Source organism: Peromyscus maniculatus, chromosome 7, assembly GCF_049852395.1.
Source record: "Peromyscus maniculatus bairdii isolate BWxNUB_F1_BW_parent chromosome 7, HU_Pman_BW_mat_3.1, whole genome shotgun sequence".
Classification (NCBI taxonomy): Eukaryota; Metazoa; Chordata; class Mammalia; order Rodentia; family Cricetidae; genus Peromyscus; species Peromyscus maniculatus.
In genome coordinates, this window is record NC_134858.1 from 60,548,210 (window position 1) to 60,564,931 (window position 16,722).

At 45.1% G+C, this 16,722-nt stretch overlaps 1 protein-coding gene across 5 annotated transcripts in view; it reads right to left on the reverse strand.

Moving 5' to 3' along the window:
• Map2k5 (mitogen-activated protein kinase kinase 5) overlaps positions 1–16,722 on the reverse strand; it is a 236,642-nt gene that overhangs the window by 60,574 nt on the left and 159,346 nt on the right. Inside the window, exon 18 of one of the 5 annotated variants that reach the window (XM_076576453.1) lies at positions 13–14,997. The exons of the other annotated variants lie outside the window; for them this stretch is intronic. Within the exon in view, the coding sequence (XP_076432568.1) occupies positions 14,764–14,997 (234 nt within the window). The 3' untranslated portion in view covers positions 13–14,763. Of the gene's footprint in view, positions 1–12; positions 14,998–16,722 lie in introns of those variants that run through there. 5 annotated transcript variants of the gene reach the window in all.

A 16,722-nucleotide genomic window follows, 5' to 3' on the forward strand; every position in this document is an offset into this window, starting at 1 on the left:
ACTTCCTTCCTCTTCTGTTTTTTTTTTTTTTTGTCAATTGTCAGATCCAAGATTTAAAGCCCCACTAATAGGGGAGGTAGGTCTCCTTCTGTTGAAGGTAGACCCTCGTATGTTTAAACAGGATGGATGGAATGCTTGTTAAGGAGGCAGCCACAAGTACTAGCCGGGCTCTGCTGACTGCATTAACATTTATTATAGCTTTCTTTGCATGATCCTTACAGGTGGCAATTAGAAATCCCCATAACATGACTCATGACTTTGGAAAGTGATCCTGGGAATGGGATTGTTAATGTAAAGGCTCAGAGGTGAGGCCTCAACTATGGTGCTGGTGCTAAAAAAAAACGATTTTGGGAGTTTCTGCTCCCCTCTCTGCAGACAATGGCAAAACAGACCTTGCTAGCAGGTCTTTCCCATCATCTTCAGAGGCATAATCAGAAAATCAGAGTGGATCCACTCTGGAGCCGAGGGAGGACACCAGCCAGGCCTTCATTCCCCTCTGAAATGATGACTTGCCCCGCGGCTCTTGTCGGAGAGATTTATGGGTGACCTAGGTCACATCTTCCAATATCAGTTGACAAATTTTCTCTTTACATATTTACTGCTTTTCAAGCTTGTGTTATTTTCTCTTAGATAGAAAAAAAAGAAGTCTGAAATTACATGGTATGGTTGGAATTTTTAAAGAATAGCAGCATCATTTTGTGTGACTTGAGCTATATTCCAGTCTTCAGTGTTAAACTGGTTTTTTCTTTAATTTTATCCCAAATGTAAGGATCTGTAGACACTTTAAAGATACTCTGTTCAAATCTGACACATTAAGCTACAGCCTCAGCTAAATCTACAGTGATTATGGTGAATTGGGATTTTATATGCTACATGAAGAATTAAGACCTAAAGAATTCTTCAATGGAAAGGACCTCAGAGATGCTCAAGCTCAATCTGCTTATTTTGCCTTTATGGATATTGAGGCTCAGAGAGGAACAATATTCAAGGTCCCAGATACAGCCTGGCCTGACAGCTTGCTCAGGAGGCTGCTATCTGGGAAAATGCATGAACCTGAGAACTAGAAAGATCCATGCAATTCCAGCCAGATACCCCTTGCCTCAAAATTCCCCTTCCTGCATTGGGGCTATGGACCATTGTCTGCACAGTTCAGGGTCCTGTATTGGGGCTATGGACCATTGTCTGCACAGTTCAGGGCCGAAACAAGAGGATCCCAAAGCCTCTCTGAAGATGGTGTCCCCACTCAGGAGCTGGGCCTTCTGTCTGTGCCAGGGAGAAATGGTCCCAGCTTTAGTGCTGTGCCGGGTGCTCAGAGGGAATATGCCACCCCCAATCCATTATAACTATAAAGCTTCCCGCAAGGACACAGTTTACTTCCATAAGCTGTAACCTGTTGCCTCATACCACCAAAAGCTTCCGAACGACTATTTTACAAAAAGGAATAAATGAAATTTACTGGGCCTAACTATGAGTGGGGACATCCATAAAGTACCAATTTTCCTGAAGGCAATATAAGACAAAATAAAAGATAACATACATTGTTTCTAACGAGCTAATATAAACACAATAGCTTTGCTCAGCGCCTCTTCCCAGATCACCAGCCTTTATCCTTGTTCCAAGTGTTATCACTCTCGGGAGTCTTACTATATCTTGTACAGGGTCTAAAAAATGTTAAGTCATAGAGGAGTTATCAGACAGATCCCAATCAGGGCAGAATGCGCCTAAAATTCTACAGTCTAAGATCCACTTTCATGGCTGGAGGTGGTGGCAACATGCTTCGAATACCAGCAATTGAGAGCCAGAGGCAGGTTTATCTCTGTGAGTTCAAGGCCAGCCAGGGCTGCACAGCGAGAAACCCCCCTTCCATGTATGCATGTATGCAAAAAGTATTTGAATAAATAATTAAAACAAAAGTTTAAAACAAGTTTTAAATTCAGTTTAAGATCCTCTCTCTGTCACCTTCTCTCTGGCCCACAGCTCAGCCTGCAGCCAGGGATGTGTTTGGGAGCTACCAGTTTTGAAAAGAGAAATCTAACTAGCCAAGAGCTGGGTGTGCCAGAAAGACTCCAAGATGCCTAGAGGAGAGCACAGCTCAGATGGGACCAGATAGAAAAACCCCTAAGGCCATAAATTAGAGCCCACGGCTCTTGCTGCTACCCAAGGATCAAGGACAATGCGTTTCTCCACAGAATACAACAGCTGGAGCACTGAGATACGGGACAACATCACTCATCCGCTGGACCCACCAGGCAGGGGGGCGGGGGAGGACCTCCTCGCCAGTCTCCTCCTACCCTTTGTGTACTTAAAACTGACACAGCTCGTGTCCCACTCCACGTGCGTGGAGAGGAGCCGTAGCAAATTCTCCTTTGGGGGAATACTCCTTTAATGTTTTGACATAGAACTGCAATTTGAAATAAACAGATGTGAATCACACGATGAATCTGTTTCCTGATGGTACAGGCCTAGCCAAGGTGTTCGTTAAGTATCTTGCTTTGAGAAGATTTTAGGCATTTTTCTACCTCTAACTTTAGTTCCTCCTTTTCTTTGTTCTGTGAGGGGATGAGCTTATGTGACTCTAGCTTAAGTCCATTAGAGGGGCACGTGCATGTGTGTATGTGTGTATGTGTGTGTGTGTGGGTAGGGAGGGGAGTGGGGTGTAGGAGATGCAATTTCTCTGAGCAAGGCCTATGGATGACATCAATCTTCATGGTTAAATAAACCTGATCCAGAGAAGATGCTAGACAGGGGTTTTCTGGATCTAGCCTTTAATTTGCTTCTCTGTCAGCTTAACCCACCCCCATGCTCTGGAACCCAAAGATGGGTTCACCTGGTCCATGTCTTTACCCACAGGGAATCTTGCTTTGTAATGTTCCAGACAGAGGTATCTTCTAGGACTGGAATTCCAATGATTCTATCTTGGACAGCAAGAACTGTTGGGAAGTTTCCTTCATGAATGTAACTTAGGATTGTATTTTCTTCATAACAAAGTCAACTTTGAACTGGATCACCGGCCCTTTCTAACTCCTAGTCCAAGCAGCTTGCATTTCTTAACAGGCAGCACGTTCTCACATCTGCAGTTAGACTAACCACACTCAACCACAGCAAATGTCTCTCTAGTTTTAACCTTTATGCAGAAAGTAGGCTTCATCTGCCCACCGTAGCCACACTGCTTCCTGTCATAATGCCACTCTCCCTGGATACACAGAGAATCCTACTGTGTCGCTGTGGGGCTGGCACTTGTCACATTTCCTGCAGAAGTTTACAGAGTTTTAGGAAGGCTCACTACATTTTCTGAAGTCTATCAGCACAGAAGGCTGTTAGAAAGTTCATTTTCAAGCCCAAATAAATCTTAGAGATCAGCCCGGGACCCCTGAGCTGTGGTGAATGGAACTGATTTCAGTTCCTTATATATTTGGAGACAGGTGCCATGTCGTCGATATCTTCTGTGCTGAATAAGCCCAGGGACTTTCCTCCCCAGGATCAGCCGCAGCTCTCAATGCCCTCTGCCCTTCCCCCTCCACAGCAATGGCACTCCGGCCACACGCTCCGCCCTCAGTCCTTTTGCTTCTGTCAAGATGATTCCATGTGAAATAGCAGATGGAACATGGAGCTCAGACCTGAATTATTAAGAGCGTGTTCATCCCCTGGGCTCAGGGAGTTAAACAGCCTTCAGGTGCTGATGGGGAAGCAGACTTGCTTGTCCCAGCAGAAGCAGGTTACTCTGAGGGCCTAAGCAGTCACTGTTGGTTTAGGAATTGAGCTAAGAGCTAGGTGTGGTGGTGCACACTTTTAATCTCAGAGGCCAGCCAGTCTACATAGAGAGTTCCAGGCAAGCCAAAGCTAATACAGGAACCTTGTCTCAAACAAAACAAAAGTGAGCCAAAAGTCACTGGCCAGATCTGCCTTTCCCCAATCAGGAAGCCCAGGCTTTTCACTCAGTGAATTCCTCTGTGACTAAGTTGACTTTGAGTTGGTTTTTTAAAAAGCTGCCTGAAGGACCAGCTATGATTTTACATCCTGTCACTTGGGGTCAGCTTCCTCCAATGTGTACATATGTATGACAGCCCCTCTCATCCATCTGGCTATGTTTCAGGACCCTCAGTGGAAGCATGAAACCCTACCCATCCCTCCCTGTCTTTACCGTGTACACACACCCCCAATAAGCTTTCATCTTTCCCTTAAAGGGCTTGTTTTAGGCACAGCATTGCCACTCCTCTTGTGCTTTGGGACTCTTACTAAGAAAAATAAGTGTTACCTGAGTGCAGCACTGTGGCACCTGACAGTTGATCTGATGACCGAGACACTTGCTAAGTGATTGGCAGATGGGTAGTACATACAACACAGATGCACTGCAAAAAGGGAATATTCATATCCAGAATGTTACAAAATAAGGTGTCATGGGGTTCCATCAGGCCACTCACAGCTGAGTGCTGTTGGAAACTTAGGATGATGTTTGCAATTTTCCACTTCCTAGTTTAGACTGCAGTTGACTGCAGGCAGAGACTAAAATGCTGGCTAAGGCGGAGACCACCAAAAGTCCCAATAAGAAGGGTGCCAGCCTCTGAACACATACTCACTTTGCCTTGACTGGCTTAGCTCACCGTGTTCTGGATCCTGTAGCAGAAACTCATGGAGGCAAAAGCGACTCAAAGGGTTTTTGGTAGCCACAATCATATGGCTACCAAAACTGAAAGGGATTATTTCCCTTCGGCTCAACCAAGAGGAGATAAAGAAAAAGCAGCACTACTGTTTCTGCCGTGTCTCAGACAGACAGACAGACAGACACAGTACCGAAGGACAGTTTAACTGGTCAGGGACCCTGGACAGGTCTGAAGAAGCTGCTTCTTGCGCCTCTTCCCCAGGACAAACAGACTGCATGAGCCCTTTGTTTGGCTGAGAGGAGGCCTGCCAGCCCTGCAGCGGCACAGACTTCTGGGGTCTGAAAGAACATCGAGGTTTTTGAACCCTGCTCAGCTACCGCTCCTTTCTGATCTTTGCAACCTCCTACTGTCTGGACTCATCTGGCAGAGGGGAGTTTGCTGCTTCCCATCCATCCCCTCCATCCGTTGTCCCATCTGGACTCTCCTGAAGGACCAACACTCGTTTTCTCTAGAGAAAACGATCATGTCTCTCAGAAGGACTTGTCCTAAAGAGAAAAGAGAAAACCAAGACTAGGGAGCCTTGGAATTTGAGTTTAGTTCTTGGCTCTTTCTAGATGCAAAACTGGTTTTGCCAATACGTAAGTCAGTAAATTGAGGTAAATAATCCCTTTTAGTTATATTTACCAAGTGGTCCTCTATGCCCGAACTATAAGTGACTCTAGAACCCAAAAGGCAGGCGAGACACAATTGCTCGTCCCCAAAGGCGAATGACTTATCAAAGTTCCCTGAAACTAGCCAGAGCTAAGACTTAAGCACAGAGCTTGTCTTTCCTCTAAATGTCACTCAGTACTGGGACAAACCACAGCTCCCTAGGGCTGGAGAGCTGGCCCAGGAGTGAAGAGCATTGTTGCTCTTGTGGAAGATCCAGGTTTGGTTCCCAGTACTCATAAGGTGGCTCACAACTGTCTGTAACTTTAGCTCCATGGACCTGACACCCTCTTCTGACCTCCTCAGCCACCAGGCATGCACATGGGGAATAAATGCACAGGCAGGCCAATCATCCATACACATAACATAAATAAGTCTTAAAAAACCAAAAAGCCCACAGCTTCCCGGTTTTGCTGCTTTTCCCAGGGTCCCATAGATTTCTAAGGTATTTTCTTCCACCTCATCCTGCCCTGGTTTTGTTTTTAGGCATCTCAGGAAATCTTGTTTCCTCAACCTAGGCTCTAGGTACCACATATCACTGTATTTAAAAAGCCTCACCACATCTGACATCGTTGTTTGGCGTGCTGAGCTCCTGAGATGGCTTCAACAATAGCCCTACATGGTCATGTGGGATGAGGACAGAGAGGATCTGGACATAGCTCATGCACATCTTTCAACCCACATGTTCCTTGTTGCTTTGGCAAATGAAGTTCAAAATACACATGGAGCAAAGCAGTCACAGATCTAGAAGAAATTGAACTCTGTTTGACTCTTGTTTCCGAGTTCCAGTTCACTCTTTTCAGTCAATTTCAAGGGGGGACAGTGAGAGGCCAGAAAGCATGCTCAGTTTTATCCAATTCTTTTAGAGAATTGGTGTGCATTTGAAACTGATCAAACTCAGCAGAACTGCTCCAGCATCTTTGAAAGCACTCATGTGTCTAGATCTGGTGGCACCCCACCTGCTTTATACACAGTCTTCCCAGGAGACTATGGGCACCTTCCAGAGGAGGAGACTGAGGCCTGAGGAGGAAAGTCAGAAAGCTAAGAAGGGATGCCAGGCCCAGAAACCAGGAGAGCCTCGCCTGTGCTTGGGTTGAACTCACATAGCAACGGTGATACACACTGTCACCTGGGGTGGTAGGTATCATTTGCTGCCTCTGGCTTTCTCTGCCCAGGAGTCTCTAGCTAATGAGGAGACACAGAGCTGTCCAGAGCAGGGGATGAAGGAAGGCCTCTGGCCAGAAACTTAGTTTTGCTTATGGCATTTCACCAAACTGGACTAGTTGTATGGAGAAGGTGTCCTCAGGCTCACAGGGTACTGTGGCAACCCATTTCTGCTCAGAATTAAAATAAGCTTTATCATTCACTTCTGTCTTTCCCCCCTGTGCCTGGAGTCCCACAACTTCCCTCGTCAGGCCTTTCTACTGCCTGACGTCATGAGTGCAGACAGTGAGGTACAGCCTGAGTCCATACTTGATTCCAATAGGTTGCCCTGGTTTCCCACAATCCTGAAGAGCTTGGCTTCCTGTCTTGGCTCCAGATTGTGTCCGGGACCCCTCTGCTCCTGGCTGTGTCTCAGCACCCCCAGCCCTCATCGGCATCAGTTCTTTGCTCCTTTAGAGACTTGTTGATTTTTCAAAGAACTTGTCTGTTTTATTGGCACTAAAGAGGCTTGAGTTCTTAGGATCATTAACATTGTAGTTGAAGAAGATTCCCCAACACCCCAGGCATTAATACAGAACTGTTAAACATTTAAAAGCAATCTGTGTTCAAAGAAAGCTTGGCCAGGTCTGCCCCCTTCTAACTTGGATGCCAATGAGCTCCTAGCTCCAAATCTACCCCAAGTTCTCCATGTGGAATGGTGATGAGCAGTAAAAGTTGATATCTTTGTTTCTGTTGCTGCTGAGACTACTTTCCTCCCAGGGATCCATATCCAGTCAGCAATTACCTGGTAGGCAGGGAGCATCCTGGGACAGTAATTTCCACCTCTGTAGATACACCAGTTGGAGGCAGTACTTGGGTGGCTGGATGTGTAAAATAAGAATGGCTATTTGGATCAAAACCTCTGGGTGCCTCATCATACCTCCTGTCCCCACTCTCCTCTAGACAGAAAAAGCCACTGAACTGGGAGTGGGAGACAGAAACCCTGCAAGTCACTTAATGGCCACGGCTCTCATTCCCTCCTCTGCCAAATAAAAGCTGGAGAAGGTCTTTTTGTATCTGAAGCTCTACAATTTCTTGATGTGCCAACAACTACCAATGATACCAAGGGGCAAGAATAGAAATCTCTGGAGTCTAAGAGGGAGACATGATGGCAAAGTCACCAACTGGGAGCCAGAGTGGGGCATCAAGGTCATTGCTTTACATCTCAATCTTATTTCTAGGCTGATTATTTAAAAAAACTGTGAAAGAATCATGGTCCCAGTTACTGGACTAAAAATGACTAGATTCTATATATAATTCTGTGTATTATGACTGTGAATGATAAATTGTAACTCAAAAGAGAAGGACTGGACAGGAAGGCTCTGGTGGGATCAGAGAAGTAATTCATTTCAGTCTAACCTGGCAGGAGACATAGTCATATATTTTCAGAGCTACATAAGCAAATCCCTGAAGTACTTTCTGGAAATATAAATAATACCACCACTGCCTTGCTCTTGTTAACCACCTTATACTTCTTAAAGTGCCTTCTTAGCCTTGGCTCATTTAATGGTGATAATTCCTTCCCAGTCGCCTAGAAATTGTCCTGGAATATGTCAGGTCAAATTCACACAAGTTGGGGAGAAGCTTTCAGGCATGTGGCAACTACCCTCAGGGCAGAGATCTGGAAATGCGAATCCTTCCAACCTTAGACAGGCTCAAAGAGACTCATGACATCCTGGAGCCCAGCTTCTGCATCCAGTCTGTTACAGGGTCAGCTACATCTTGACAGACTCCTTCCTCCCCTGCTCCTCCGACCCTTTCTTTCTCCCCTCAGCCTCTGTTACAGCTAACCCAGGGGATCTGCTCAACAGGGAAATGAGAGCAGCCACAGTAACACCCTTCAGACTACTGGAAGGAGGCTCTACACACCCCATGCTCAGTCCCGGGGCTCTTGGTGAATGTACCTCCCTTGACTTGAGTACTTAGAGTGGACCTTCGCCATCCTTCTAGTCCCTTTGCCGCAGCTCAAGCATCTTCTACTCTACGAAGCATTCTTGGCTTCTTTTAAAGAAATATCACTTCCCTTTATTTTAAAAATAAAATATGTGTATATAGGCCCTGTGCAAGCTTTTAATCCTAGCACTTGGGAGGCAGTTAGGCAGATCTCTGTGAATTCAAACCCAGCCTTGCCTATATAATAAGGTCCAGGGCAGCCAAGGTCACATAGAGAGACTTGTGTCTCAAAAACAAACAAACAAACAAAAAATAAAAACAAATAAAAATATGTGCATGTGCCTGCAGAAGCTAGAATTATAGGATCCTAGTGGAACTGGAATTTCAGGTAGTTGTGAGCTGCCTGATGTGGATTCTGGGATCCAAAGTTAGGTTCTCGCAAGAGCAGTACACACTCTTAATAGTGGAGCCATCTTTCCAGACTAAATGATTTATTTACTTTTTAACTATGTGTAGAGGCCAGAGGCTTTGGAATCCCTGGAGCTGGAATGTGAGCAAATGCAGGCAACTGGGAACCATCTGATGTGGGTGTTGGGAACTGAATCCTGGTCCTCTGCAAGAGAAGTATGAGCTCTTAATTGAGTCATCTTTCCGGATCTGTCTTGGCTTCTTAAAGTAAGCTAACCATGCCCCTTTCTGAGGCCAGTACCTCAGCTCCTGGAGGCTCCTTTTATAGGAGCTGTACTTTGTTCTATGCTTTTCTTTCTATTGGAACTGGCTTCCTCTGCTTCAGTTCTGCAAAGTGTTAGGCACTGGGGTAGGTGCTCAGTGACAGATAAACATCTGACTGAATTGGGATGAACATCACAGATAGTTTGGATGATGTTACAGAACTGGACCAACCTGGAATTGGCATTTTTATTTGTTTGTTTGTTTGGGATCAAACCTAGGGCCTTCTCAAGCTAGGCAAGTGCTCTACCACTGAGCTACAGCCTTAACCATTCAGATTTTTTGTTTGTTTGCTTGTTTTTTTTTAAATAGCCACCATTCACCTGGCTGGCTAAACAACCTACCTCAACTACAGTAATAACTGTGATGGGAAAGCACCACTTTGCTAAGTTTCTGAGACCCTGGGGGCAATGTCTCTTCCATCTCTGCTTTGTGTGTGTGTTCATGTGTAGGGTGCATGTGCATGTGTCTGTAAGCCGGTGGGCAATCTCAGGCACCATTCCTTAGGAGCCACACACGGTTTCTTTCCTTTCCCCATTCTTCTCTCTCTTAAATACATTTTAGAAAAGATTTATTTATTTTATTTTTAATTTGTGCATATAAGTCACATGCATGCTTGGTGCCCATGGAGGTCAGAAGGAGGCACTGGATCCCACGAAACTGAGTTATAGATGGGTGTGAGTCACCATGGAGGTGCTGGGACTTGGACTCAGGTCCTTTTTAACATCAGCCAGAGCTTTGAACTGTTCGGTCAGCTCACCAGCCGCATCTCCCCTGCCTTGCTGGCCTGGAGCCTGCCAGGCAGGCTATGCTGGCTGGCCAGTGAACCTACGCTGCCTGTCTCTGGTTCCCCAGTGCTGGGATTTGACGTGCATGCCACCACTCCTTGCTCTTTGATCTGGGTTTGGGGGACTGGGTTCAGGCCTTCGTGTGTGCATAGGAAGCACTTTCCTCAATGTGCAGGATGGGGTAGCCCCAGCTCTCTATTTAAAGACAGACTAGGACTCACCTTCTTTAGGAGAGAAGGAGATAAAGGGTATGTCTGAGCTGGAGACTTCAAGGAGACGGTGGGGAGAACTTGGTTTTGGTAATTTAAGAACATCCCAGGAAGAAGCTAAGTGTGCAAATAACTATCTCCCATCATTTCAGGTTTACCTCTGCATTTTATGGAGCATCCATCTGATTCTATGGCTTGGGTTATTGGTATATTTTAAGTAACTATATCTGACTGGTGAGGATAATGAATAAAAATAAATGCTGGCAGAAATCTGTTTAAGTAATAAATTGCATATACCTAGTTTTTATCAATTAAAGGGAAACATTGATAATTTTGGGGACTACCCAATTTTTTTTTTTGTAAGAGGCTTAATTCAAAATAACAGATACTTACAGTTCACTTAAATCCTTGATGCTATGAACTTCAAAAAGTCTATCTGACCAAGGATGATTCCAAAAAACATTTGTTTAAAGAAGACAAACTTTTTAGATATTTGCAGTTCTAGGTATGATCACAGTTAGGAAACAGGATACATAAATAAGATAATGATATCTATGGTCTAAATTTAATATAGACCATAAGAATATTAAATGATCAATGTTGTCATTAGTAACAATATACCAGTGAAAGGCTTTTCCCACACACACACACACACACACACACACACACACACACACTTAAATGTAAAATAAAATACTCTAGTATTTTAGTTGGGCATGGTGGTGCAGGTCTTAATTACATCAGTTGGGAGGCTGAAGCAGGAGCTTGAGCCAGCCTGTGCTACACAGTGAGTATTAAGTCTGTCAGGGCTACACAGAAAGGCCCTGTCTCATAAACCCAGAAGAAAACTCCACTAGTATTCTGACATCAGCATCTGAAGAGTGCTTAGCATTTTAAACAGCTAAGGACACAGGCTCTCCACTCTGCTATAAAGCAATACTCTGTCCAAGGAGACATTTACTAGTATAAAACAAATGAAGTATTAAAAAGCCAGTCTGTCCATTGACAGGGGGAGAAAGGAGAAAACCTGACGCACTCAAACAGCAGATTCCTAAAACAAGTTAAAATATTTCTCCTTGACGAGCTGCTTCTATTTATATGAAAACAGGGCAAATTTGGTCAATAATATAGATTACATATAATAAAAAGGACCTTAGATCACATTAATACAATGATCAGAAAGCAGTAACTTCAATTAAGACCACCCAATTATTTAGCAAACTTCTAGGTACATCAAATAAATTAATCTGTTTGCAATGCAGGCACCCACATAAGCAGCTTTCTGCCTTATGAGTAGGTCTCATGAGCAGCATTCACAGAGAAGCCAGAATCTGCTGAAGCAAGGTGAGGTCCCCAAATCAAACAAATGGCCCTATTAATCTAAAAGCATGTGCAGAACACATTTCCTAGGTTAGTAGCAGGGGGCTTGGACTCAAATGCCACCAACAGTTCCTCTTGTACCTTAACAGGTCATGTATGGGGTGAACACACACAGGGCTCCTACCCACAAGAAGTTGGGCATCCTAGTTGTAACTCGGGATATTTCCATTTCTGTACTGTCTGTGGGAAGTGGTGATATACTTAGGAATGCCTTCTTTCACTAAAGACTGTCTATAATCTACTTATGTGCAACTCATATTGGGGTTGAAGAATTCCTCTTGAATTGGGACTAGAAATACATCACTACTTTGCTGGCTAACGGCTGTGACAGTTCCGTCTCCTCCAGTTTGGAGCAGCAAATCTCTGTATGTACATTGGTGGCCAAAGCTGGCAGAATACACGAGAACTGACCAGTTGATAACGAGGCTCATAATCCCAATGATTAGATGTTCTTTTTAAACTTAGACTTATAATATTTGGTCAGATGACAAAAAAATTTCAATAAAAGTGATCTCTTCATTGCAATAGTTTGTCTGATGCCATTCTTACATATTTCCAATAAATAATGCCTCCACTCACCGCCCTTTTCTCTTTTTGATCCCCTTTCCTACTTATCATCTTCTTTATTTGAAACAGATTTTTAACAGATAATCTTGATCGTTACAACAATATCTTGCTTGCATTTTATTCAAATAATTCTTAAAAACAGCTTAAAAAGCCGTTTGGAATAACATCAAGCTTGCCATCAATCACAGGAAAAAATTCCGCTGGCGGTTGTATAAACATCAGATCAAGTCTGATGTCTTCAAGGATTTCAGAGTGAACCATAAAAAACTCCATTAACTTCTGACAAAGAATGCAAATTAATCACAACATGGGGTGAAATGAAATTAAAGGCTCTTTTCTAATCAATGACAAGGCACGATGAAATATATGTTACTATCTCTGCATCAGGGCTGCCGACAATGTCTGCAGCCGCTTGCCAAGCCCCAAATGCAAGGTGTGGGCACAGACCCACCCACCCTCAGCTCAGGCCCTCCGCCCCTCCCCCAGCGTGAGCAGCTTACAAGTCTCAGAGATTCACAGCGCACACTAATCATCCGAATCTCAGGTGCATCCAATTTGTTATTCACACTCTCCCATGCCAGTGAAAAGCCTGGCGCCGACAGATGCACCAGGAACCCTAAATGACAGTTTTGGCCTCCGGAAGTAGGATCACTACAGCAAAATCTAGTACAGCCTCCAGGTGAAATGTCTGGAGCTCCATATGGAGCAGGGGAAATTAACAACAAGATGGAAATCACTGCAGCAGCGGGGAGTCGGAATTTTTGAAAAAAAAAATGAAATTTAAAGATGAAGAAAGAGAAGTAATAAATTAATGGGGTGTGAAAACATTCAAAGCTTTACAATACCAGGGGCACTATTTGCTCAGATCCTCCCCACCCCCCCCTTTTTAACTCGGGGTCATTTTGATGTAATTTATTAGCCAAGATCAGGAATTGTAGCCAAAACAAGAACAATATTTTTATATATGCAAAAGTACTTTAAACACATTTGTATCTGTGTTAGCTTCACTCTCCTGAGGCATCCTGCCTACCAAGTCCCCTGGTGCCCTAGTGGGGCCGGCTCCTGAGAGGTCTCCCTAATGGATTTACCATTGTCCAAATGCAGGGCCTCACCGTAAAGTTTGAATGAAGGATGACAATGTTTAGCGGGCAATCATTTTCATTTCTCCCAAATTATGGTGTCATTAAACAAACCATTGTTTTTTAAGTCAGCTGACTTTGGATCTACATGACCAACTATATATGCTCCAGTCCTTGTTGTCTAGACCTACAGATCTTTCCAGATCACCATCAAAGCTGAATTCTTCAATGGGACTAGCTTTGTAAGATGTTGCAAAAAGCAAATACTCGCTGTCTCATTACGGAATACGCTCTACAGGCACTTAGAATTTCAGGGCACTGGGTTTGGTGAGGGCTCCGAGGCCATCTGCATCCCCCTGTCACTCTACTAAACACGTAACAAGAAAAGCAAAAGGGCTCTAGAGAATAGCCGTGTCATCTACATCAGCACAGCCCACGATGCTCGCTCTCCCTGTACCCTCTGGCAGGGAGGCTGAATGAGAGGAGGAGGGCTTGGTGAACTGTCTGGGCCGGGGAAGGGGCGGGGGGAGAGCCATGAACAGCCACCAAGCCGAGGTGACATGAAACAGCTAGTCACTGAGTTTAAATGCCTCCAAGTCCTAGACTTACTACCCCTAGTCCTTTTTAAGATGAGGTGTGTGGCCTGTTCACTGGGAGGCTAGAAATAATAGTTCTCTGGGGTGGGCTGTAGGACCTGGGACCAGTCACAAAAAGTGCTCAGGAGATCTGGGTAGGGAAGGTGCTGGGTGACTTCAAGACCCCCTTCCATTGTTTTTTGTATGAGACAGTCTCATGTATCCCAGGCTGGCCTCAAACTGGCTACATGGCCAATGATGTTCTTGAATGTCTCAGCCTCCTGTCTCCACCTCCCAAATGCTGGGGCAAGTTAGGCCAGCACTCCACCAACTGGATCACATCTCCCACCCACCATTGTTTTCCTGACAGCAGCAATAATGAAAACTGCTGTAATGGAGGCCCCTAACCTTTCTTCTTAGAAGCCAGACTGTATCCCTAGGAGCCTGTGGCGACTCCAAGGCTTAAAGGAAACCCTACAAGTGTTTCCAAAAAGCAAACACCCGACTACACAAAACAATGACATTCACACAGAAGGAGGATCTCCAAGAAATCCAGCCTTTTCTCTTACACTGTCCCTGGCCGCGGACTCTATCGTGTCCAAGCCCTCCTCCCTCATCTGCACCCCCACCCGATACACCCTGTCACCAACCGGAAGAGGGACTGCTAAAGATGCTGTCAGCAGCACTGGTGCTGGGCTGGAAGTCTGGAAGCTTGCTCCCCTTCCCGCTTTGCCCTCGGCTCCAGGGGGGTTAAGGGTGCTTAAGAGGCAAAAGCTGTTTCGAGCTACAGTCTGCACTGGGGGCCACAGTGGCACCGGGGCCTCCTTGTACTTTCCTAAGTGGCTTTTATCCATCATTTCATCTGAGCAGCACAGCCTCTTACATCAGAAAGAGAAGGCAGATACCAGGATTGTTCTCTCAGAGATGAGGAAGACAAGGGCTCAGGACACTTACAAAGCAAGAGTGAAGGACTGGACACTTTGTGGTCGAGCTGATTCTTCCGATGCAACTTCTGACTCACCTCTGTGTTCTCAACTGACCTCTAAGGAAGAGAGCACCAGTCTGGGGCCTTGATTTGACTTCGGGTGCAGAACAGCAATTCTCTGGGGTACTAACCCCAGGCAAGGGATGGAGGGATTCAAAAGGACACAACCTGAGTGTTCCAGGACCATACTCAGGATGCCAGAGTCTTCACTGTGGTGGACAGAGGACTGCTGGGTAATGCTGAGCTTCCAGTCACTCAAGACAGTCAAAGGCAGGGCCATCTGCTTTATAGAGACCATGGTATGGTTTGATTTGACGATGCTCACAATCCTTTTCAACTCCAGAGTCTATGACTCACCCCTACCCACTCCACTCGAGAGTTAATGTTAGCAAATCAGCCGCAGTTCAGCAGTCAGCAATGGTGACTGCTTATGCGTCACAGGAAGGCTGTCTCACAGCACACAGGAGTTGGGGTGCGGCAGCAGGGGGCAGGGTGAAGGTGTGCTCTCATGATCCAGTCTCTGCAACGCCTCAGGAACATACATTTGCCTTTACCTGTCCCATATGAGGGAAGGAGAAAGGAGCAGGGGGACACCCATTGATTGATTTTCTATGTATGTGTGTGTCTGTGTGAGTTTACGTGCACCACATGCAAGCAGGCACCTGCAGAGGCCAGACGACGGCACTGGATCCCCTGGAGCTAGAGTTACAGGCAGTTCTGAGCTGCTCAACATGGGTGCTGGGAACCAAACCCTGCTCCTCTAGAAGAGTAGCAAGTGCTCTTAAATGCTGAGCCATCTCTCCAGCCCCCGGAAGGCATTTACAAAGGATCTTTGCCCAATCTTTCATCGAGAACACAAAGCCTGTACAGTAGATGTGAATCACACTAAAGTCATTACTGATTGTCAGTAGTGAATCACCCCGACTTCAGATGAAAGACCTGGGGAGGACCTGATCCATCAAGGCTGCTTTTATCTGAAGTAAAAGCATCATTTTGGTGACAGCATTCTATGATGTTTCAAGGAATAACCCCTTCCTCTACAGACCTTTGGCTAGTTAGGGAGTTCAGCCTGTTAGAACTTCCCATCTTCTGCTCAACTGATCAAGCACAGGGGTGCTTGGTCATTCAGTGAAGCAACACCTGCCTGTTCCAAATCCGACTGTGGCTTTCAAGGGTTCAAGGTCACACAATGACAACCACACTGCAGACTTCTCACTCAGCCAATGTCACTGCTTACTTACTCTGGATATTATTAGGGACCTTAAAGATCTGGCTACAATTTCAATTTTCGAAATTAAAAAAACCATTTTATCTATTATGGGGGAGGCACATGTGTGGAGGTCAGAGGTCACTTGTGGGAGTCAGTTTTCTGCACCCCCACTTTGGGTCCAAGGGATCATACTCAGGCTATCAGGTTTGCATGACAAGCCATCTTGCTGGCCCTCAATCTTTATCAGATGGCTCGTAAGTGTTATCAGGACTATTTTAAGAGTTAGGTCATGAAGGGCCTCATGTTCATTTTCACAGTTTTACAGGATTACATGAATTAGTCAAACATTGAACTGTTTACAAATTACCAACAGACTTAAGAGGCTTAACAAGATAAATATTCAAATGACTATAAATCTTGACAATGTGACTTTAATCTGATGGGCTACCTATAGAGCTGAGTGGCGTGACTGTATACGTCGAAATCTCACTACGTGCTGGTGTGTGCCAACTGGCTGCATTCTAGGTTTTCTCTTTAAAGGAAAAAGATGATGCTTAAGCAAAGAGACTTTCCCATTGGAAAGCGAGACTAACACCTTAAATCTAACAGCTCAGGTCATTTCTACTTATCTGATGACTCTTAACTGTGAAGGAAGAGGGCTTCAAAAGAGACATTTCAGTGAGTAAAGGCTCTTGAAGTCCGCTTGGGTACTGGGAGAATATGCTGAGAACCGCTTCTAAAGATGGTTAGGGAGAAGGCGCCCCCTCCTATTATTCAATAACCATGTTTGTGATG